Here is a 23,031-nt window from a genome sequence, read left to right as displayed (position 1 = left end):
TCCGTCCAGGGAGACACATTGACCTTTAGCTCCCTGATGTGGACCTGCCACACGACCGTAAAGGTAAAAATGGAGACATCTCTTCTTCTGTGTCTCTGAGGATCAGCTTCATGTTTCACTTTCCTCTGTTAATGTCCAAACCGTAGATTCATGTTCATTTACTGAGGTGTCTCCGAACTGTTATGAGCCAATATAACAGAAGCTGAACAGGAGAATTTATCCTGTTTATAAATATAAATTCAAATAGAAGCTAAATGAAGCCCTCGGCCCGATGATGGATCCGCAGCTCGTTTCAATTCATCCTCTCAATACGTTGAATAACTTTATCAGTTTCGTGTGAAAGTTGTTTGGAACCTTCCGATCAGAACCAGAAGAAGCTGGAGGATCTCGATGATCCAGCTTCCTCAGGTGTTTGAGTCTGGACCTGAATTCACATCTTCACTGACACAGACTGAGCAGGAGACTCTGTTTCTGTGGTTACAGGTTGAGGCCGGCTGCTCAAAGACAAAACTCTCTCAAATAGTTTGATATGAGGTTTTTTTCCATTCGGTGGAAAAGCAGATCAAGGCTGCAGAGCGGAGACATCTCAGATGAGCCTTTAGAAAAATGGTTTCCTCCTCGTTCTTCGGCTCAAAGTCTTCATCACAAATAATCAAATTAAAAGCGATGAAAAGACTATTCTGGGCTCAGTTCGTGTTTTTTGTAAATGCAAACTTTTCAACCTTAAGTTATCTTATTTCTCAATTAAACTTCCTCACCAGACAAACCCAGTAAAAACAGACATTACTGGGCTGTGAGTGACAGACGAGTCCACAGCAATCATCCATCAGCCGCGAGCAAGGACATTTAAAAGAAAGAGAAAGTGGTGATTACAACTTGAAACCCAGTTCCTGTGTGACAGGCTGTAATTAAGAGGACGTGCGCCGGCCTCAAATTATGGATCAGATCAGTGCCCCTCGAATAACACTGCTGTAATATCAACTCGTCTGGATTTAACTTAATCAGGCGTCAACACCGACGAGGAGCAGAGAAGGAGGCGGCGAGGAGAAGGTGGAGGTCAGTCACCGCGAGGAGGACGTGGTTCGCTCAGGGAGAAGAGGAAGAGGAAGAGGAGGGAGAAGAGGAAGAGGAGGGAGGAACGTTTTTCAGGTGAAGAGACACAAAACTTTCTGGCTCATTAGCTGTGAAATCTTGTTGTGTGATAATGGATGTGTGACACCACGCAGGGCGAGGGGGGGGGGAGCAGCCTCAGCTTCTAGGAGTAATTACACGTGGACGAGGCTGTTTGAATAGAAATACATTCTCCTCCGAGGACTGATGGAAAATTACAGTTTTTAAAATTTCATACAGCTTCACTAATTAATCTAAGTTCTCTGAAGGGGTCAGTTTGAATTAATGTGACCAGATATTCACAGGAAAAAGCCTGATTGTACTAAATCTGTACAACTAGAATCTCTTCTGGGTTTGACGATTCTAGAGGATGTAAGTAAGTCAACTTAATATACAGTAGAACATAGATCTAGTCATTCTAATGAACTGTAACATGAATCTTTCTGATGTGATATCTGGGATCCTTAATGGATCCAACACCCGTCACATCTCTTTCACTGCATGTGAGGTGTTCCTGTGCTTTTTGGACTTTTCCTATTTTCATTTTCCTAATTTCTTAATGGAATTACACGGCTTAAATACAAAAAGGGATGAGTCAAAGCAGACTGAAGATTCACCAAACAGAAGGCCGGTGGTTCGATTTCCAGCTCTCTCAAGTCTGCTTTCGAAGCTCGGACAAGATCCTGAAGTCCAACTGGTCCCTGCCGTCTGTGTCTGAACGGAGTGTGAAAGAATAAGTTTCCCTTGAACAGAGGTGATGTGTGAACGTGACTCGTACTGGAAAGAGCACGGACTGGTAAAGTACATTTACCATCACTAACATCTAATTATGTCCCTCATGTTCTTCTGAACACATCAGGGAGCTGCGTTCACAGAACAATGTGCAATCAGCCGGGTTGGGATCAAGGTGTGCGACTGCAGGAGAATGTGGGTTTGTTTACTTTAATTGTTCCGTCATTACTTCTGTGGAGAGACGCAGGTTTCAATCACAAGCCAAAGTGTTTTCAAAGCGTCTCTCAGTTCTGACTGTTGAGTATCTATCTGGTGAAGTGGTGAAGTGGTCTCAGTGCACGTGATGAGGACACACGGACTGACACGGTGGTGCAGTGGTTTGCTCTCACAGGAGGAAAAACACCCCTGGGTTCGAGACCTTTAGAGGATAAATGATGGATGATGCTTAAAGTGAGATTCATGCTAGTTTGAAACAAAGACTTATGATTATTGTTTTAAAAAAAGCAGCGAGTGGACGGGAGACGAGCAAAAAGAGAAGCCATTTGATTTTGGAACACATCTGGAGAAAGGGATTTTTTCTAATAATCAACTTCTTAGAACATTGGGGCATTTTTTGTGTTTTTGTGCGTCATGTGTTCAGATGTGTGATATTTCTGAGTGCGACAATTCAGCCCAGGTCCAACTCAAACTTCTAGTGAATGTCCACGTGGTTTCATAAGGAGACGGTTTGTCCTCAGCGATTCACCGGAAGCCGAATGGATTCAACTTGTCTTCTGCCCAAAATACACCAGTTTCTATTGGAGATGAACCCATCGACCTTCTTCTCGGAGGAACTCAGGGCTCCTCCTCTTTTCCAGGTCTTTATTCACTGGATGCAAAAAGAAAAAGAGGAGCCAGAAAGGTTTGTTGAGTCAAAGCTCCACAGTTAATTGATTTCATACTTTATCAGGTTACATTGCTGCTTAGCATAATGTTGACTTTCCATTAGATGTAGGTTCTTCCTCTGAACACTGATCTCATATCAGCTTATATCACATCTCTGACTTTTGAGTTTGCCGATATGAATCCAGGGATTATTGTGAGTGTAGTTTTCAGTGGACAAAGAGAGTTGTGTTATTTCCTGTGGGTCGATCACGTCACTGATTGTTTATCAAGGTCAGTAAAGACACTAAAGATGAATAACTTGGATATTACAGGATTTCTAATATAAGATGAACCCATTTATAAATTAAATTAAATTGATTAACTTCCTCAAAGCAGCATGTGAAATCTTTACCTTTATTTCCTTTGTGAAACATGATCCAGCTGCATGTCGCTGTCAAACCAGGAATCATCCAGATCCACTCTCCTGAGCCTGCAGCCAGTGGAGCTGATTCAGAGCAGCTGATTGGATCAAAAACAATACGACTCCTTCAATCTTAGACGTGCTCGTTTAATAGAGTTTGAAGCGGTGGTTTGGAGGTTTGGAGGTTTTGGTAAAACGCAGACGGCCGAGCAGCAACAATCCAATTCTCTGTGGTCAGGAGGCCCCCCCCCCCCCCCCCGTCTCTGAGTAAGCGGAGCTGCTCCTCGGGGACATTAGTGTCTCTGACGGGTCGACTTCGAGTAATTCAGGGGCGCTGGTGCAGCTGATTCAATTGTAGATCCCTAATTGGATCAAAGTGGATTTTCCTGAACAAAACAACGACAGAGTCTTTTGACCAGCGGCCGGTCGTGAGGCTCTAGCTTCTCCTCAGAGAGTGGCAGGACTCAGAGGGGGGGGGAGTGAAGCCGCCTTCGACTGGGACCAGACAATGTTCCAGTTCACACATCGCTGGCAATTTGAGCAGCTCTCCTACAATCTGTGAATATCAAAACCCCCGACCGGCCGGCTCACGTTTGTCGCTGCCTTCGATTCAACAGGAAAAAGAAAACACTGATGTGAAGCAGTTTGTTCAGGATTTGAAGCCTCTCGTCTATTTTAATCTAAAAAAAGAAAAAACATCGATCCCGGTTCATTCAAAGAAAACACAAAGAAGAGGCAGTGGAGCTTCTCTTTCATTTCTACAAAAGAAAAGTCCATTAGCCTCCCGTTGGGTTTGTGTTGGCTCGAAAGGAGGAGTGGGAACTAGAAAGCAGAGACGTTTGTTTACGAGCTGCAGTTTGGCTCAAGATGTCGAGCGAGAGGATTCACAAGCTGCAGTTTCCATGGACGTGCAAAAGCTTGAAACGTGAACTTTGGTCTATTTTCCATCCCAGGTTTCCAAGTAGCAGAGGCACTAACAGCTCAGAGTAGAAGTGCATCCGTTTCCAATCTGCAGTGTTCAGAGACGCAGGGAGAGCAGCTCCTTCTTTTAAATAACCATCACCACCAGTAAAAACAACATTAGGGAAAGAGACGTGATGGAATGTTCAGGACTCTTGAGATTTAAAAGCATCGGGTCCGACCGCTTCCTTCAAGATGGAGTTCAACGAGAGCCGGTTTGATTTGTGACCATGATTATGGAAATGAGTGGAAGTGCAGAGAGAGGATTTCCTCCACACGGAAAACCTCTCACATCATTACAACTGAAGATGAAGACTGCAACACGGACAGCTTTTCCTTAAAGAGGCGTTTAATACAGTCGCACAGTATGAACACACTGGATTTCAGTGAATTGGAAATGTCATGATTTTGTCTCAGGTTAAATTTGTCCTGATAAAATGAACATTAACACCGGAGCACATGATTCAAATGCATCAACAGGAAGAATCGGCCTGATTACTAACGAGGTGTTTCAGGAGCTTCAGGGTTTTCAGAGGGAAAGAGGAGCTCAGTGATGTGTCTCCTTAAACTCAATAAAAAATAACTGTGTGTGTGTTTGTGTGTAAATCAGAACAATGTGTCGTCACCTGACGAACAGACTTAAAGTGTAAAACACGAGGAAGAACAAGTTTACAAATAAGAAGGTTTTTGTTTCTCAGTGGTCGCAGATAAATCCTCTTCAGTTTGGAACGATGTGACTTTAAGAGCGTAATGAGATGAAGAAACCCAGAATCTAATTATTATTGACCTTCAGCACAAAGAGGTTAGCGGCGGTCAGGATGAACAGCCTCTCATTGGTCGCCCTGAATCCCAGGATGGGCTTGTCGGAGTCCAGACTGGCCACCTGCTGCTTGGCGACCTGTCCTATCTGCCGACCCTGCTTCCGGTTGAAGAGCACCGTGTCCACCGGCGCCGGCTGGCGGTAGATCATCGCCCGGCGCAGACACTCACACAGGGAAGCGTAGGAGAAGTCCGGAGCGCAGGTGGAAAACTTCTTCTCCCGTTTGGACGCCTGCACGTAGCCTGAGACAAGAGAAGACAGAGAGGATCTGTTTTAATAGAGGATCTTTGATCTGTGTTAATTTAAGACATTTGCAGATTCGAAGGAAAATAAATGGGAAGGGTAAAAAGAAACAGAGACAGATCTGTATATAATGTAATCCGCCTTTAATTAATCACCCCAGTAATAATCATTTAATTGAATTTACACATTTCCGATCAGCTCCATAAAGACAGATATAGAACAACCTGTGTATCTGGGAAAGTGTTGTATTGTTGTGTCTTTGATTGATTAATTGATTTTAAAATCTCACACCGGATCCTTGTGTAGTTGCAAATGTTGATAAGAAGAAAAAGTTTGTTTTTTTTAAATGATGCGACCTCCCAAAGCCTCAGCAGCCCAGTCAATAACAAAACCATTATTGTGTTTTATTATCTCTCCAAATCATCCTTTCACTAAAAGCTTCATCATCCGAGCTCCGAGCAGGATACAAACTTTTAATGAGCTTCTAAAAGCCCATCTGACAGACTCTCGTTCATGTGGTAATTTGCAGAACTATTATTAATAACAACAACTCGGTCCCTCGTCATGGCGTTTCAACCAGCTGGATATTAAGGAACAGGATGAAACGTTTCCCTCAAAAGCCTGATTTCAAACTCCCTCTGAAAACATCAGCAGGGATCCATCTGCAAACAGACGAGTGAGGAAGTGAAATGAAACACACAGAGGCTGTTGACTAAAGAAAGAGGAGGAGATGAATGAAGTAAAGAGACGGAGACGAAGACGAAGACGAGGAGGTAAATTAAAGCATCAGACTCAGGACACCAGACTGTGTAGAAGCTCCGTGGCTCAAGGTTTATTGTCCAGAGAGATTAGAACAGTTCATATTCTGTGTAGATCTGTTATCGGTGCTCTTCTCACACAACTTTCACTTAAAATAACTTTCCAGAAGCTCACAGCAAATTACCAGCGACATGAACGATTGATTTACGATGAATATTAACCTTTCATTTCAGTTTTTAGGGAGCTCGTCAAAAAACAAGCATCTTCAGTGCAGCAAGTATAATATATCGATCTGTCATCTTTTTGTTGTTTTGTATTTCGGCTCTTTATTTATTTATTTCATATCCACACCCCACGTCATATTCAGTACGCGCTTATGACTCACACCCTGCTTCTCATAGTGAACATTATTTCTCTGTGGGGTTTTAAACCTATTAAACTTCCTGGATTTTCTCAGTGCAGGTGTTGGCAGATGTTTGCAGGTGTTTCCTCACCCAGAGCGTTGAACGTGGCGATGTGCTCCCACATGTGATCGGGCCGCTCCGGACGGGGCTGCCACAGCAGAGCGTCCACGTCGTGTCGCAGGCAGAGGCACGGCATCTCCGAGGGGTTCACGTCCACGGTGAACAGGTACTGGTTGCTGCCTAGGTTCACCTGGAGAGAGAGAGAGAGAGAGAGAGAGAGAGAGAGAGAGAGAGAGAGAGAGAGAGAGAGAGAGAGAGAGAGAGAGAGAGAGAGAGAGAGAGAGAGAGAGAGAGAGAGAGAGAGAGAGAGAGAGAGAGAGAGAGAGAGAGAGAGAGAGAGAGAGAGAGAGAGAGAGAGAGAGAGATGCTACTTCACTACTAAAGTTTATTCTGTGTGACAAGTCGCTTTGAGCAGGTTTAGTGGAAGTAGGGACTCGAAGTATTTGAGATAAAACCTGTATTACATGAATTCTGATTCCTGCCTGTAGCTGGTCTCATCTTAAAATTCACCGTGGCCTTGATGTGGTGGGAGGCCACGGTGAACAGTGTGTGATCACAACCGTAAGAGTCCATCTATTCACACCACAGACGCTCACTCTGACGGACGTGCTCGACTCGGCTGCTATTCTGGTTCCATCATTGCTGTGACACAGTCGCTCGGTGGAATCTGGCTCCTCACACCGTCCCTCGCTCAGCGCCGGCCCACTTCCCGCCGGGCCGACTGCCAAGATGTCCGTCAGGCAGAGCGGGTCCGCCCATCTCAACACGCACTTGACAGGCATTGAACACTCGGCATCAACCCGCCTGCATGTCGCTGGTTGATGTTCTGCGTGTGATGACAGGCGGCTTAGCGAGCCTTCACTCCTTCACTCTAAAACCCATTCGCTCGCCACTTGTGTTTGATTTGGTGCGAGTGACAGACGATGGCGCCGCACTTCAGAGGAGAGCCGTGTGACTGACAATGATGTCGGATTCTGACAGGCTCTCTCAATAACATCACCCAGCTCCACTCAAATCAGGAATTGATGTCATGGAGGGCAAAGGAATGTCTCAGCGACAGATTCACACAGATTCTGATTTCATGCTTCTGTCTTAAATTCATGTTTTTTTTTAAACGGCCTTAAAAACAATATTGAAATTAACGAACAAACGTAGAAGAAAACAAAAGCCTCGGTGGAGGAATGAGAAACTTTCTGGGATTTCAGTTCTTTTGTTGTTCTGCTCATGTTTTAATCTTCGTGCACAAGCTGCAGAGACTTTTCTAAGAATGGGTAAAAGTTTGCTTTAAAACGAGCACGTCATTATTGAGTCCCACAGAGGAAAGAGACACTAAGACTAAATCTTGTTTCAGAATGAGACCTGCAGGTTTCATCAGTCAGATGCTGAGTTCCACCTCAGAACTGAAGAATCTCTTTTAAATCTCTTTTAGTATCTTACCATTGAGTTCTTTGCTCCTACTGGGTGGGAGTGTGCGTGGGAGTGTGGGCTGTGACGTTACACTTATTCTTTGATAAAGAAGTACATAAAAAACAAACTCCTCTCTGAGCCACCATTATTAAAAAGTCTCTCTCACACACACTATATCAGGATTTCCCGGCAAAACAACATTTCTCCTTCATTGAGCCTTTTCCACCTTTTGAGAGTCGGTGCCTCAGCAGCGTTGCTCTATGACGAACACGTGAATCCACTGACGCCTGCCGGTGAGGCTCTTTGAAAGTGAAACCATTTCCTCTGAGATTCGTTGCAAAAACCAAATTTAAAATCCAACCACGAGGTTTTTACCAAACTCTTTTGGAGCAGGGCCTTTTCCCCACAGCCTCCGGCCTGCTCCCTCTCTCCGGTGTGAGGGTTCAAGTCCTTCCTCACAACTCGCTGTAATTTAAAACCCTCACAAAGAGGGAAACAGAGCGAAGGTGACAAGATACTAACGGCAGAGAAATCTCTCGTATAAATTCCACTTCACTTTCTTTACAGAACCCGGATGAATGAAGAGGACTGAGAGAATCCTGCTGATTCCTGTGTTACACAACAAATCAATACAAAGAAATAGATAATTAAAATGAACAATCCTGTGTAAGTGCATTTTAAGAAGGAGCTTTAAATTACAGTTCAAACCCATGTCCTTTAAATTCTCACAGGCTGACTGTGATGGTGAAATGTCATAGGCCAGTCCATCCTGAGAAACACTAACTTTCAACTACATCTAATAGCCATAGCCTTCCCGTACTACACTATATGAATATATGTACACAACATAAATACTACAAATAGATAGAGAGCAGAGACGAGCACCGAGATTAAGTAACTGTATCAGTGGAAAAGCTTTTAGTGAACACTTGTTTTTTCTCATCAAAGGGATTCACAGGCTTCGCAGCCGGAGGACGGGGAAACGAGAATCTGACGTTAACGAATCCGAAGCTAATGCACCTGCACACAGAGACCAGATGTTTCTCATAAGAGCTGAAACGTCAACTCTCCCGTCGCTGCCATCGTGCCACCGACCATGTGCCTGTGATTCCTCAGCTCACTCGTCTTCACTGACAGAGGAAGAGCAGTGGTTGACTGAGGACTCTTCTTCTGCTCGAAATTTCTTTTTAAAAAAACAGCCAAAGTTCAATGTGAATAAGTTGCATCAAGTGAAACCTTCCTGTGTGAAAGAGCTACAGAGCTCGGTGCTATAGCTTCCTGCCTGAAACCCACCTGAGGTGATCACCTCCATCTTTTATTTACCAGCACATCAAAGTTACTCAAGTTATTTCTTCTTCAAACCAAAACGCCATCTGTAGCCCGGAGTAAAACACAGACGCCTGCAGACAAACAGCTTATTAACCAGGAAGAAAACCTGGAGTAACTTTATGGAAGTTTATTCAACGTAAAGAATTAACATTGGAGGAGGTAAATATTTAGTTTATATCTGGTGCTTAAGGTAATTATACATGATTTCAAAGATTAGGACTAAGCCTCCAGAGCCAAAGGCTGCTCTACAGTGACCAGGTGACCAGATGATGGATGTGAACAACAACTTCCCTCTGGAGAACACACGTAGACACATCTGTCGTTGGATCGGAACCAGAGAGAAGCACAAAGGAGCCAAATTCTAAACCGAATAAAAGCTTGGTGTGTATCCTCCTGGGCAGGTGAGCGACGGAAGCATTAAAGCAGATATAGCGTGGGTGGGAAGTGAAGTGTCGGATTCATGGACACACACACACACATCTACACACCTGTGGATGCTCACATGTTCACACACATGTACACACACACTGCCCTTCAAATGGCCAATGGTACAGATATGATCACAATCAAGGGCAGCTGCTTGTCTCTCTGCTCTTTCTGCAGAAGAAGAAACATAAAGAGCTTTTTAAACAGGTCCTGCTCTTCATCACAACACATCACTGTCCCTCATGCTCAACACTCATTAGCCTTTCATTACATTATGAAAGAACGGGAGTTTTTCTGATGGAGAATTCATAAACACACAGAGATCATTACCTGCAAATGAAAACACACTGAACGAGAACGCAGGGAGACTAATGTCCACAAACGACTGGAGCTTTTGAAAACTGAAATATTCTCTTGTGTGGGAAAAGAAAAACATTCACTTCTGCTCATTATTTGGCATTTTCAACATAATACACAGGCTGAGTTGTTTTGAGAAATACTTGCGTCATTCTTTAGATGATTTATGATTATGTTGAAAGTGTCAGGATCCTTAAATGTCTCAGGATAATGAAAAGCATGTTTTCCTGTCTTCAATAAAATCTGAAACATGTGATGCATGCGTTTTTAACCTTGGGGCAAAGAATCGCGAGAGAAAGACGCTCTGTCTTTTTTTTTCTGGATGGAGAAACGAGACAAGCTTCCAACGCTCCTCAATCTTTTCTCTTATTAGGCACAAAACCTCCAAACTCCTCAGACACGTTGAGAAATGAAAACTGAGGCTAGAACTTCACGGTAGCATTTCAGATTAAATGTTTGCAAAACCTCCTTCAAACCACAGCTTCCCCCTGAAGGTCACCTGCTGCACAACCTCATGCATCCTATTCAGCTCAGCAGGTCAAAACAAGGTTTAAGGATGGGTGAACGTTACAGCTCACATAACACTCGTGTGATAATGGAAAAGACGATTTTCCTTATTCGTTACCCTGAGAACATGCTCCTGCTTTTAGGCTGAAAAACACATAAAAACATATTCTTCAGTTAAACTTGAAATAAGATATAAGCCGTGCTTTGGACGGCAAATCAGATCAATAAAGAATTAACAAAACAGGAAGAAGCTTTGAGAGGAAACTGGAAACCACAACAGGAAAAATGCAGGAAAATGTTTTGCATAAGAAAGCAAATCTAACTTTTGTTGCATCAACAACCCTGAGAGAAACATTCGGCTGCTGTTGGGATCAAACTTGTGGCTTCTTGTCGTATTCTCTCATGGTCATTGATAAAAAATAGCCATCGGCTGGCGTGATGCTAATGAAGTGGGCGTGCCTGTTTCTTCTTTACTGGGCTCTTGTGGAGCTCTGTGGTCAAGTGGCTTGTTGAGGCAAAGGCCAGCGGTGGCTCGCTCGTTGAGGAGCTGGGCAGAATAAGAACATGCTCTTATTGTGGCGGTGAGCGTCAGGTATCAAACGGCACACACTTGAAAGAGAAACGACTCAAAATGTTAAACAGCAGCGTTCGGGCTCAAAGGATTGAAAGAGCAGATTGTTCACGAGTGAAGGAGCAGAGATGTTACTCACCACCTGAGTGGGCTTGAGCGACTCTGCGTCAAAGTGTGTAAGGCTGGAGCTGTCCTCTGGGACCACATCACAGTCCTCCAGCTCCTGGTTGTTACAAGGGGGCTTGTCCACGTCAGGGTTTGCGTTCTGCACAGAAAAGGAGGATCAGGAGAACAAGTCAGGGGCTTCAGTTACACTTGTTGTGCATTCATTAGCATGTAGAAGGCTTGATTTGCACTGAAGGCCTCAAGGGGACCTGCATGACACTGATTGAGGGCGAGGGTGAGACAGGAAGCGGCAAAAAAAAATGACTGGGAGCGTCTCTGGAGACCAGCGTAAGATGCTGTGTACAAGACGTCAGGAAGAAGAGGCCTCAGAGCAGCTGAAGAGGAGAGAGACAGAGGTGAGGGGCCAGGAGGAGGAGGAGGAGGAGGAGGAGGAAGGGATGGACTTAATAAAAACTGTGTGGAAGCTCAGGAGGAAAACTCCTGAGGAAACAAACGTGAGGACAAAGCCGAGAAGGAACCCGATATTTTCCTAGAGGGTTTGATTCATGTGAAGTGTCTGTGTCCTCACCAGGGTCTCGGAGGTGAGGTGTGTCAGTCTCTCGTGGATGAGGGCGGCCTGCTCGTCACTCATCACGTACTCCCCTCTACTGTCCCCCGTCACCAGCTCCGGCCACATGGGTCCCTCGCTGCGTTTCTGCAGGGTCACCTCCAGGCTGAGGACACAGTCACATGTCCCCCGTCATTCAAAGTGCGAGTGAAATGGTGGAAATGGTAAAAGTTTAGCTAAGCAGCGATCAGACACTCACTGGTTTCAGTAAATGTCACATTGGACGAGATGCCTCAAGTTGCCTAAATGCCAAATTCTGGCAATTTTCAAAAGAAATTGCCAGAATTTTTTTTAAGCTACAGACAAAATGATGTACTTAAAGAAGGACTTCAAGAGTCATTCAGGCTAAATACACTAATTCAACATAAAAGGATTCCACTTTAAGAAGAGAGAATCGAGAAAGACAATAAAACCAACTAGAAGTTTAAAACCCTTAAAAGCTAAAGACTTCAGATTATCTATCAAATGACTGCAATTGAATTATCTGCCAACATCACATAGCACAAGGCAAGTTTGAGTTTTTAGAGGACGCACATATACACATACCTTGAACTTCTATAGTAAGATGTGTTTTGATTGGAGCTGCAGCAATTATACAATTAGTCATTCAAGCTAAAAAAGGCCTAAGAATCTCAAATCACAGCCAATCAGATTAATTCTTTGTCGTTTGCAGACAGACAATGTTGAGAGATTTAAAAATGAGAAGGCAGATACCTAAGTGTCGTCTTCATTGCTCTTTGCTAAAGATATAAACATGTTTCTATTGTTTGTCAAATTGGCAACTGGATCAGAACCCTGCTCTGCTAACTTTTCATCAAAATTTCCATCACCTCGTAAAACTAGATTTTTTGCCAAGTGTAATAATAGACGGCCAACTGCCTCGACATGAGCTCACACTGCGGCTTCGATCCAAGAACGTGAACATGGCCCCTCACAATCAATCCTCCTCCATCACACAGAGAGAAAACAGGTCCGTGTGTGCGATAGAAGAAGACACGAGAGAGACACAATGGGCAGCTTGTTAATTCAGCTCAGGACAAAAGGAGCCGTCTGATCCATACAGAGCAGAACTCATTGGTATTGAAAAACATGCTCAACACCACAATGCCAGTGTTTTATCTCAGATATTTACATTGGAAAAGGACGTCCAGAGGCTTCAGGTCTGCAGACACCCGATGCACAGGCGAGACAAACACTTGAATTAGACTAGTTTGCATCTAAATGCAGCATGATGGTAAACATATATCTTTTGTAGATTAGCAAGGATGAGGCCAAACAGTCCCTCCATGAAACCACATTTAAACGAACCAGATCGGCACCAGATTGCATCTGATCCACGACCTATTCTCTGAGAAATCAAGGAAATGTTCTAAAACACTCCCATCTTGATCTCATCAGAGCTTTGTGGATTCTTCCTTTTTGCATAATCTTGAAAAAACTGATGAAAACTTCAGCTCCTTGCAGGTACCTCAGTGGGGGCACTCAGCGGAGCACATCCTCCACCGAGGTCCTTTCAGTTCAATCAGGTTTCACTCTCACACCAGTCCCCTGAATACAAGTGATTTTTAAGAACCAGAAACCATGAATTATTCACTGGCTGTAATGGAGGTTTGGTTTAAAGTGTTCATTAAGAAAAACTTTCTCAATCTGGAATGCTTAAATGTCTCTGCATGTATTATAACAGTAACGTGTGTGTGTCTGCGTGTGTGTGTGTGTATATCTGTGTGTGTGTGTGTGTGTGGGGGGGGGGGGTTAGAGTTATTGGGTTCTTTCTTGGTTCATGTCTCATCCTTCAACCAGGCTCGTTGAAATCCATGACCTCCCTGGCAGAGGTAGAAAAACAAGTCCAGCTTATAGGACAACACTTGTGTCCACTTCACAGTTTCTCATATAGATGTGCTTCCTGTTCTAAACCAGACAGACGAACGGACGCAGGTTCTCTCTTTCTTTCGTTCTCTTTCTTTCTCTTTCTGACACAGGACAGCCTTCAAACTTACCTAGAATGAGCAGAGAACTAACAAACAGGCTATGTAACATGTTTTCACTCTGAAGGACTCCTCCTGGAGGAACAGGAAGCGGAGATGGAGAGAGGATAGAGAAACAGATGATTGGTCCATAAATAGGAGATATGACTCAACTCGTACTGACGACTGGACGGATTCAGTGCTTTTGAAAACCACTCAGCTCCCTCCGTTATTTGTTCCTGTTTTATAGCTTTGCCATCACACAGATGGAGTTTTAATAAGAAGACAAACAGTTTCTCTACAACCTGAGCATCTCCACCTCCACCTCCACCTCCGCCTCCGCCTCCACACGGACTTCCTGTACTTCAGTAAAACACATTATTTGTGAAGGCTGGGGAAGCGTGTGCAGCTCTCATCCACACATCTCACAGTGGGGAGCAGTTTATACGTCTACGTAAGATGAACATAGTCAATATTCGCTGGGAAGTGAAATTGAAATTCACGTGTGCAGGTTATTACAAGTATGAGAAATTTATGGTTTTGATAAAAGACGAATAAACAAAGAAGATGGAAACTGTTCCCTGAAGTCGGTGCTTTGTTTTCGTCCTCATTCATTGCAATATTCAAAGAAACTGAAATACTGCTGCAGAGCACGGTGAGGCTTCCTTTGTCCCTGCTGTGTCTCGACTGCAAACAAAGAACAATTCAAGAGCAATAACCAAGTCCAGGCGGCGAAGTGCAAACCTTCTGTCTTCTTTGATGATCCAGGCGCTGGCTTCAGGGTCGACAGATGCAAACATCTGGCCCTGCAGCAGAGGAGGGAACCCCCGGACTCCGATGCTTATGTTGTCTGGCGTCAGCTCGAACTGCACCTCCTCTCTGGTGAGGCCCTCGGGCGTCCGCACACACACCGTGATGTCCTCGCCTGTCTGCTGCCAGAAGTAAATGGGATCTGAGTTCAAATGGGAGAGAAATGTATGAATAATTACATAAGTACAAATCATATAAACATCTAATAACGTGTAAGAATTAAAGGGATGATGCAGACATTAGGGAGTAAGAAATCAACATGATTCTTAAGACGTTAAACACATTTTAGGCACTAATTTATATTAACAGTAAATTGTGAATCTCAAAGCAGTTGCAGCGAGTGATTGTTGTTGTTTTGTGTCACCTCAGCTGAGAATGAACCCGTGACCTTCTGTGTTTCAGTGTTTACCTGCTGGTGGGAATGAGCTCTCCCACACCACTTAACACACTTCAATCAAATCCAGAGCCATGTTTTCGGGGCCACAGGCCAAGAAACCCATTAGCTGGTTTTGATGTGGATCCAGGTGCTGATGCATGAGTTTTATAAAAGCATCGCTCAACTTTACGATGGTAAACACAGATATTTGTCATCAGCGTAAATTAAAATATGCACGGCACGTACAGCCCATCCGTCGGTTCTTCTGTTTCAAACCTGAGAGAGAGCCGTTTGGAACTTGAATCAAATGAATAGCTCAGAGAATTGAAAAGCCCGAGCCGCATTAGGGAAGCTGGGTTTTCATAGGAAGTCCATAACTGCAGTGTAATACATTTAATTAACTTAAATCACAAATACAGTGGCTGCATCCTGCTTCTTCTGAGCAGGAGACAAATCTGTTAATCTAACACTCAATCACATATTTATGAAACCGGCTTCCTGTTGTCTCTGCATCTCCGCTGGACTGACAACATCTTATCTAATCCATTTAACAAGACGGATTTTCTCATCAAGATCCACGAATTATCAGATTCTCAATAAAAAGAATGCAGAGTAAATAATCCTGAACAATCCCATCACAAGTCTGAAGAACCGGAAAGAGGTTTGAAGTCTAATGTTTGAATCACCTCTTCCAGAATGAGTCAGGGGTCGTTCTCTGATGAATATTTATAAAGTCTGGATCCCTCGAGTCCATCTTTCATCAACAAAGTCCTTTTCATCCATTTCTGATCTGAAGGCAGATTCATGCATTATTTTCTTTTAGGCTACAGCTTCCGGAATGTTCTGCCTCAGGTGAAGTTTCCTCGGTCCTGTAAAGTAGCTGCTAAAAGTTTTTTTTAAAAAGGAGCAAACACAGCAACACTGTAACGGTCTCTTCTCATTTCAACAGGAAACACAACAAGAATCCAAATTTACATAAGGAGCCCTCAGCTCAATGAGTAGAACAAACTTTGTAAATTCAGACTAGTGTTTAAGCAAACTATTATAAAATAAAAAGAATGATGAAGCACGTTACAAGAGAAGAGGGAGTTAAATCTGTGCTGAATCCAGTTGTCTTCATATACAGACGACTGAGTGTCTGTATTAACAACACTTATGATTTCTGGCAAAGTCTGAGCACTGAACTGGTCCAGTGGTGATGCTCCAAACCAGCAGACCTGTTCCGGATCTGGCAGGAACGTGAGACGTGTTCATCATCACCTTTTGTTTTTCAACTGAATCAACAAAGAAACTGATGAGAAGGACGTGAGCTGCCAAATTCTCCTTTGGCTTCAGTTCCCAACATTACTCTGCACTCTCCGGTGCTCCTCTCTATTTTAAACTTGTCGGTTTGAACAAGTATTTTTCAAACTCTGCATGCACAGAGGATGAAAGAACCATCCACTTGTGTGAAGGATCCATCATGAAAGCTTTTATTTGCTTCTCTGAGACGTTTCCAACCATATATTTGGATCCTCACAGAACAGTATGTGGATATCTGAGTTCTCCTCCACAGCATCTAGTCACCTCCGTCTCTCCTGCCTCCTTAGCATTTCCTCTCGCATTACTTCCTTCCTTTGAAGACACCTCCTCTCTTGCCATCTAATCCCTTTCTTCCTCTTTAAAAAGGAGAGGCTGATAAAAGGATTGGCTAAAAGGCCACCATTATTCTGCTTCTGCACCAGCGACCGACACACACGCACACACACAAACACGCACACACACATTGCCTTGTGTGAAAGCAGCAAAAAAGGATAAAAAACAGCTGCATATGAACGTCCAGGTTTCTTTTGTTCACTGGACATTTTGTGCAGAAAGGTTTTGGTGGTGAGATAAACATGGATCTATGTGGCTCTAGAGTTTCAGAGCCAAGACAAGAATCTCCTGAAAACAATTAAACGATAATTAATATTGAAAAGAATGAGTCATCATTAGATGATGGAGATTGATGATGCCATTCTCATATCTGACTTTTAAGAGAACGCTATAGCCAGAAACAGACGGTTAGCTTGTACCTGCACTCTACTTATAACAAACTATATATGCATATAAGTAAACATACTAATACATAAACATATCATTTCCCCCTTTAATAGTTTTCATGCTAAGCTAAGCCAACCTTCTCTTGACCTTATCCATAGACAGTGTGTTTGTAGGACGTAGAGATGCATCATCCATCTTTTTGTCGACTCGATAACTTAACATTAATATTTAAAATACAAACACGAGTACTATAAACTGAATTGTTCCTTAAATTCATTGCAAATTAATAATTGGCAGTTTGTTCAAGTGCAACTCGACAGTTTGCAACAAGGGGGGGGGGGGTGGGTAGCAATAATTATAGAGGCACTGAGGTTGAAATGTAAAATGAACTTGTGTTCTTTGCAAAACACTTAAAATACCAGAATTCAATTATTCTCAATAGCTGGAAAAACACAGTCCTTAAAACACACGTGTGAGATTGGACTGGATTGTGTGTTGAGAGATCCTGAAGAGGTCAAGTGTTCTGTAAGCGTAGGTGTGTTTTTGAAATGTCGCAGCCCATTCTTATTTAAGGCTTTTAAACCACCAGCTTAAACGCATGGGAGCAGAGCAGCAACCAGTGGATTCTAGTCAATGGTCATACAGGGAATGTTTAAGAGTTCAAATCAATCAGAATCTGTATTTTTGTTTATTTGTAATTCTTTATGTCTTCATTTGGGTTACTAACATACAAAAACAACAGGTAGTAGGATGATAACACCGGGTTTAAATATTGTTTATTGAGTTGTTTTGTCTCTAACCACAGTATTGACCTTCTAGCATTGTATTGACTGGCAGTATTTCCCAGCAGCCCCTCTGACCCACCTGTCCTCTCCACGGGCGCCGCTTCTATCTGCTCCACGGCACAGCCGTCCACGTGCGTGAAGACGAACGGTTTGTCCGAGGCCACCACCAGTCCCTTCCCCTGGGGCGCCACAGCCGCGTAGTGAGGCACCGTCTTCCCCCGGAGGACCCTCCTCTTCCTCACCTCATACTTCTTCTCCTGACCTGCATGTGGAAAACAAATGATACGGTTATGAGAGGAGGAAAGTAATTTGGTTTTCTATTAAACTCTGACAGAGACCAGGAGAAGGGTTAGGGTTAGTTCACTGGATACCCATCACTCCGAGGGTTTTCTTATTCACAACCTGTGATTTGAAGACTCTACACTTGCTTATTGAGAATATCGATACAGGTGATACTCTGCATTAACTCATCCTTTATGACTGAAATGATTTTTAAAGACTTGATTAGATTTGGTTAAATATTGAGATAAATAACGATTTAGCTCCAGCTCGCAGATATCTAATTGCTGCATCTTTAATACCGACTGAATGAGGAAGGGACTCTCAAAAGGCTGCTACTGTTTTTATATTTGTCTATTTCATCTCTGGCTCATTAATCAGGATGTCCTCTCCACGTGCTCAGAACTTTAATGAAAATCCTTCTGTGTGTGTTAATTAATGAGGATATCAGGCGTCTACTGTGTATGGCCCATCTTTCTTATTTCACTGCACCACCCACCCTGTGCTGCAGTGTTGGTGACTGTGAGCCACTCGAGTGACACCGCAAAGCCCCTGGGGTCCTCCTGGTCTACCGGGATGCGGAGCAGCAGGACCTCCATGGTGTGTAGTCCAGCCTGGACGTGTGAGACACTGTGGAGGATGGTGAAAGGTTCCCCCAGGTCTTCACTGAACAGTGGCTACAGACACAGAAGCAGCAGGTGCAGTCATTTAGCAGGATTACAGTTGATAATGTGGAAGATTCAAGTGGCAGCAGATTGGCTTCCATCTTCATTACAGATTCAAATACAAGTTGAGTCTTCATTACAAATTCCAGAGTGGAACTTTGCTTTTAGAATAACATGGAGTGTGCTTGTTCACAGGAGTGAATTCTCCGTTGAACCCAAAACCAGTTGCCTGCTTGTTAACAGGATAAAGTGCACAAAGACCCGTCCTGTAAAAAGCATCCCTCACTTCTAGAAGCCAATTACCAACGGCTGGCTAAGCTTTTTTGTCAAACTGGTTCTGAAGCTGCAATTTGCAGAAGAGTTCAACAATGATTTTTAGGTGTTTTTCTGTAGAATAATTGGAATCTATGACACAAGAGCATGTTTCTCTTTTTTCTTCGTCACTTTGTTTCTGAAAAGAATTCCTCGACATTCAAACCCCCCCCCCCCCTACCCCCCCAGAGCTCAGGAATGAGCAAATGACTTTACAAGAAAACTGATATCAAATTATGGTGTCAATCAAAGAGAGCAGATGACAACCAGCACAGTTATTACCGGATAACACAGAGAGAAAGGTAATGCTGTCACACCTCCATCTTGTCACCAACAGAGGTCAAAGAAAGGTCATGGATTATAACATCGGTTATACTTTCCATCTGCTATGGTCGATTTTTTGTATATAAAATACACACAGAACTATTATAAACAGTGTCTTTTGCAGATATACTCACTTCCCACTTGGAATTGGAGCCTTCTCCTCTCTTGCCGCTGCGGAGGAGGTAGAGTCGCCCGGCGCCGTCAGACAGAGCGGCCCAGGTGGCGGAGGTGAAGCTGAGGGAGGCGCAGACACGGTCCTCGCACTCGCTGGACTCGGAGGTCATACAGAAGACCTCCCTCGGCTTCCCAAGGGCCGTGTCCTGCGTTTACAACACACATATTGGTCAGTGAGGGTCAGGAGCATTCGCAGGGTGATAATTTGACCGTGTTGTTGCACAGGGACGAAGGTGATGACATATTTGATCTATTAAATCAAGGCCAAAAAGTCAATCTGCACAATTTGGCTGCATTGAATTTCACTCGCACTAACATTCGTGTAAATCTGTTGGTTAAGTGTCATCTTGCTAACAAAAAACAAACGCACAGACGTGGAAACAAAACTTCCTTACAATAGTTGACCTGTATCTGTTACCGCTCCCAACCCAAGCAAATTGCTTCCTTTAAACCAGTCATGACTCACAAACACTCAAACAGAGACTCTTTATCGGAGAAGCTTTGAACTTCTTCCTTCATATCAAACTGGGCACTTTGATCCCATTAGAAAATGCTGTGATTAAAACACTGAGTAGAAGATGATTTCCATAATATTCTTTTCAGAACAGCAGCAGGATGATACCTACAACATTCACCCTCAACAACACGTGCTCACCACAAAGAGACCAGGTTACCAACTGTCCTGTGGGCGCCCATGTGACTTGGTGGTGATTCACGACTCTCGCAGCTTTGTCAGTAATGGACAGATATGCCTCCAAGTGAGCATCAATTACTCACTGCATTAAATCACCGGGTTTGAAAAGGACTACACAGCAGCTGCCGCGTTGTTGCCATGGTTGTGTGACACTGTGTATTATACGGCAGCGTTAATGTATCATGGAGCCTTTGAGATCATTTTCTCACCATCGGGGCCGTGAGTGACCGACGAGAGAGCGATCCACATCTGCACAATGTGCACGGTGACACTTCCGCACAAATGTACACAAAGGGCCCTGCCAGGGACGATAATTACCGTGTGATGATTGTAATTAGAATTTGAGCCACACATTTCCATAAAGAGTAATTTAATGACGCCAATGAAAGCCAGAGAGGATTACAGTGTGATGACCATTATTCAGGCCAGTTTAGACACCAATGTGACACCAATTATCTCTAATCATGGTTGATAATGTCTTGAACATTAAGGAAGTCTCAGGTCATGGGGAGGATTTTGCTCCTTGTCTCCTCCGCTTGGTGCCGGCTCACAAAGCTGGATCAATACTTTGAGTCAATTATGCACAAAACACTTTGATTACCCACCGACGTACGAGGGCTCATGCAAAACTTCACCACTGTGCTGACTCATACGATGAACAAAGACAGACTGACTGTCCTGAAATGACCTCAAGTAAGGTCAATTCTAATGAGCCTCATTAATGGGACTGAATTACATGTTAGAATTGTGGCATGTAAGTAATTAAAGATCATTTTCTCTTGACAACACCTACCAGACATACATGATGCGCTGATGCTGCTCTTACACAAGTATTTGATCACCACCTACTGGTGCAACACCAACATTCCCACAACCTCACAACCATGACCCTTTCATTTGACATGAACTCAAGAAACAAAAGAATTTGCCCTGCAGATATTGGAGGTAGGCCACGTTCACAACAAACAAAAAATACACACACGCACGTCACGGCGAAACGATTATGTCGAATACCTTCCAGGAACGAGGTCTGTAAAGAAAAGGAGGAATTAAACGCTTACCAGAGTGACAGTGAGACTGAGAACTCGTCCTTTGCAGTCCACAAACAAAACGCTGTCATCATACCAAGGATCTAAGTGCAGGTAATTGTACATGCCAAAGGCCTGCATGTGTGCCAGGGTGTAGTGAGCATCCTTCAGCTTCACTTCCTCCACAGCTGAGAAGCAAATACAACAAATATTACATGTTACATAAGACAAGGTTAAAAGTTAAACTACAATTAGTAAAACAGTTTTAATAAAAAAACAGAAGCACAATGTTATAAGTGAGCATTCTATTGTCATGCCCCCCCCCCCCCCAATTATTCTAAAAGCTAATTTGAGATAATTATCTGTCACTGTATATGTTATACAAGCAGCAGAATAATGGTCTTTATTTTACAAGCTACATTATTATTACCATGAGACGCCCACATTCAGAATTATGCTTGTTTTATTCCTCGGTCACTGAATGTGTGCATAGTGACCAAGATTCACCAGGAGACCATGGATGTTATCATCTTTGAAAAGTCCAGAATAACCCTTTGATTTCATTTGTCCTCTCATTTTACCTTCATTTCACTTTATTACTATTATCATTGTAAGATGTGTTGTGTATTACTATGTTCTATACTTGTCTGGATCTTTATTCTTCTATCTAAAGTGAACCTGGATTTGATTTTCTATTCTTTCCAGTGTATCACTTCTTTGTTTGTGTTTTATGTTAAGTACAATCAAAAGTGAAAGACAATTTGTTCTTGCCAAATTGCCAATGCATCAAAGATATAAAACTACATATTGCAATCAGCTCCTCTCTGTTATAGAGAATAAGTATCTTTCCTCACCAGCTGCATGTGCTTGTCTGGTGTTGTTTTTAAAGTTGTGAGGTGAAGCCAGTGACACTGGGGTTGATAAAGTTCCTCACGAAACAATGTAAGACATGTTTACTTTATATGATACTTGCATTATGACCATTGTGCGTCTGACCCCTGTTTGTTTGTCGACCTGTGCTTTTAGACACGTATCGTCTGTGTGATACAAGAATTTCCCTCCTTGGATTCAATAAAGTCGAATCCTGACTGACATCACAACTATTTCAATAATTGGGAGTGATTTAAAATGTCCCGATGGCGGGAACTAATGATCAAGTTAATTATCAATTAGTCGGAAGATAGTTTTCTAAAACAATTAACCAGTTTCCTGTGTGAGACGTGGGGAAGATTTTTGAAAAGTTTAATACTCTTTTCTAAAAGCCCAAAGTGATGACGTCTAATGTCACGTTTAGTTTGACCAAGGGGCCACAAACTCCAGGTGTCAAGGTTGTATCTTTTTCAACAAAGCTGGAGACACAAAATATTTGGCACTGACCACACACACACAATCTGCACACAGACTAATTGATGAATCGAGTGAACCTAGCAGATCATTTTGTTAGGGACCCCTTCAACAGTAAACCACTGGCTCACAGCTGCAGGGACCTCCAGGTACAGTTACACACAATGACCACGTGAGACCCCACACTCATCAACACACTGTGCAACGTGAGTGTACTTCATTTAGCCGGGGCTAAGCTAGCACCCGTGCTAACTAAGTGCTCCAAGTTCCTCTCACCGGTGTCCAGCTCTACGGTGTAGGTCGGGATGGCGTCCAGGGACAAACGGTAGACCTCGAAGTTGGGGTCCAGCAGGTCCCTGTTGACCTGCATGGAGCTGTTGTGGACGGCCATGTCTGTCTCACACGCCCGGGTCCCAGGTGAGTGACGGAGGAGGAGGAGGAAGCTGTGGACACAAGATACACGGTGTTTACTAGCTTGTGTGACACGGAGACATTTCCCCGGCGGACACGACCAAACCCCGGGCGCTCACGGGAAGTGGAGTTCATGATGA

The 23,031-nt window shown here is 43.5% G+C and overlaps 1 protein-coding gene across 1 annotated transcript; it reads right to left on the bottom strand.

Annotated features, from left to right (window-relative positions):
* Nucleotides 1–4,418: 4,418 nt before the first annotated feature.
* nudcd1 (NudC domain containing 1) lies at nt 4,419–22,940 on the bottom strand. The gene is made up of 10 exons (XM_062410209.1): nt 22,757–22,940; nt 21,170–21,324; nt 19,375–19,560; nt 18,439–18,616; nt 17,740–17,922; nt 14,412–14,619; nt 11,665–11,809; nt 11,110–11,235; nt 6,404–6,563; nt 4,419–5,149 (listed from the first exon to the last, which is right to left on the bottom strand). The coding sequence occupies exons 1-10, from the start codon at nt 22,869–22,871 to the stop codon at nt 4,860–4,862; spliced, it is 1,746 nt and encodes a 581-aa protein (XP_062266193.1). The 5' UTR covers nt 22,872–22,940; the 3' UTR covers nt 4,419–4,859.
* Nucleotides 22,941–23,031: the final 91 nt, after the last annotated feature.

Source organism: Platichthys flesus, chromosome 17, assembly GCF_949316205.1.
Source record: "Platichthys flesus chromosome 17, fPlaFle2.1, whole genome shotgun sequence".
Lineage (NCBI taxonomy): Eukaryota > Metazoa > Chordata > Actinopteri > Pleuronectiformes > Pleuronectidae > Platichthys > Platichthys flesus.
This window is presented reverse-complemented; position numbering and strand designations above follow the sequence as displayed.

Coding starts and splice junctions, on each gene's coding strand:
- nudcd1 (XM_062410209.1), bottom strand. CDS start 22,871: ATGGCCGTCCACAACAGCTCCATGCAGGTCAACAGGGACCTGCTGGAC. Junction 14,620..17,739: donor GGCGCCCGTGGAGAGGACAG/GTGGGTCAGAGG, acceptor ATTTGAACTCAG/ATCCCATTTACTTCTGGCAG. Junction 11,236..11,664: donor ACCTCACCTCCGAGACCCTG/GTGAGGACACAG, acceptor TTTTCTGTGCAG/AACGCAAACCCTGACGTGGA.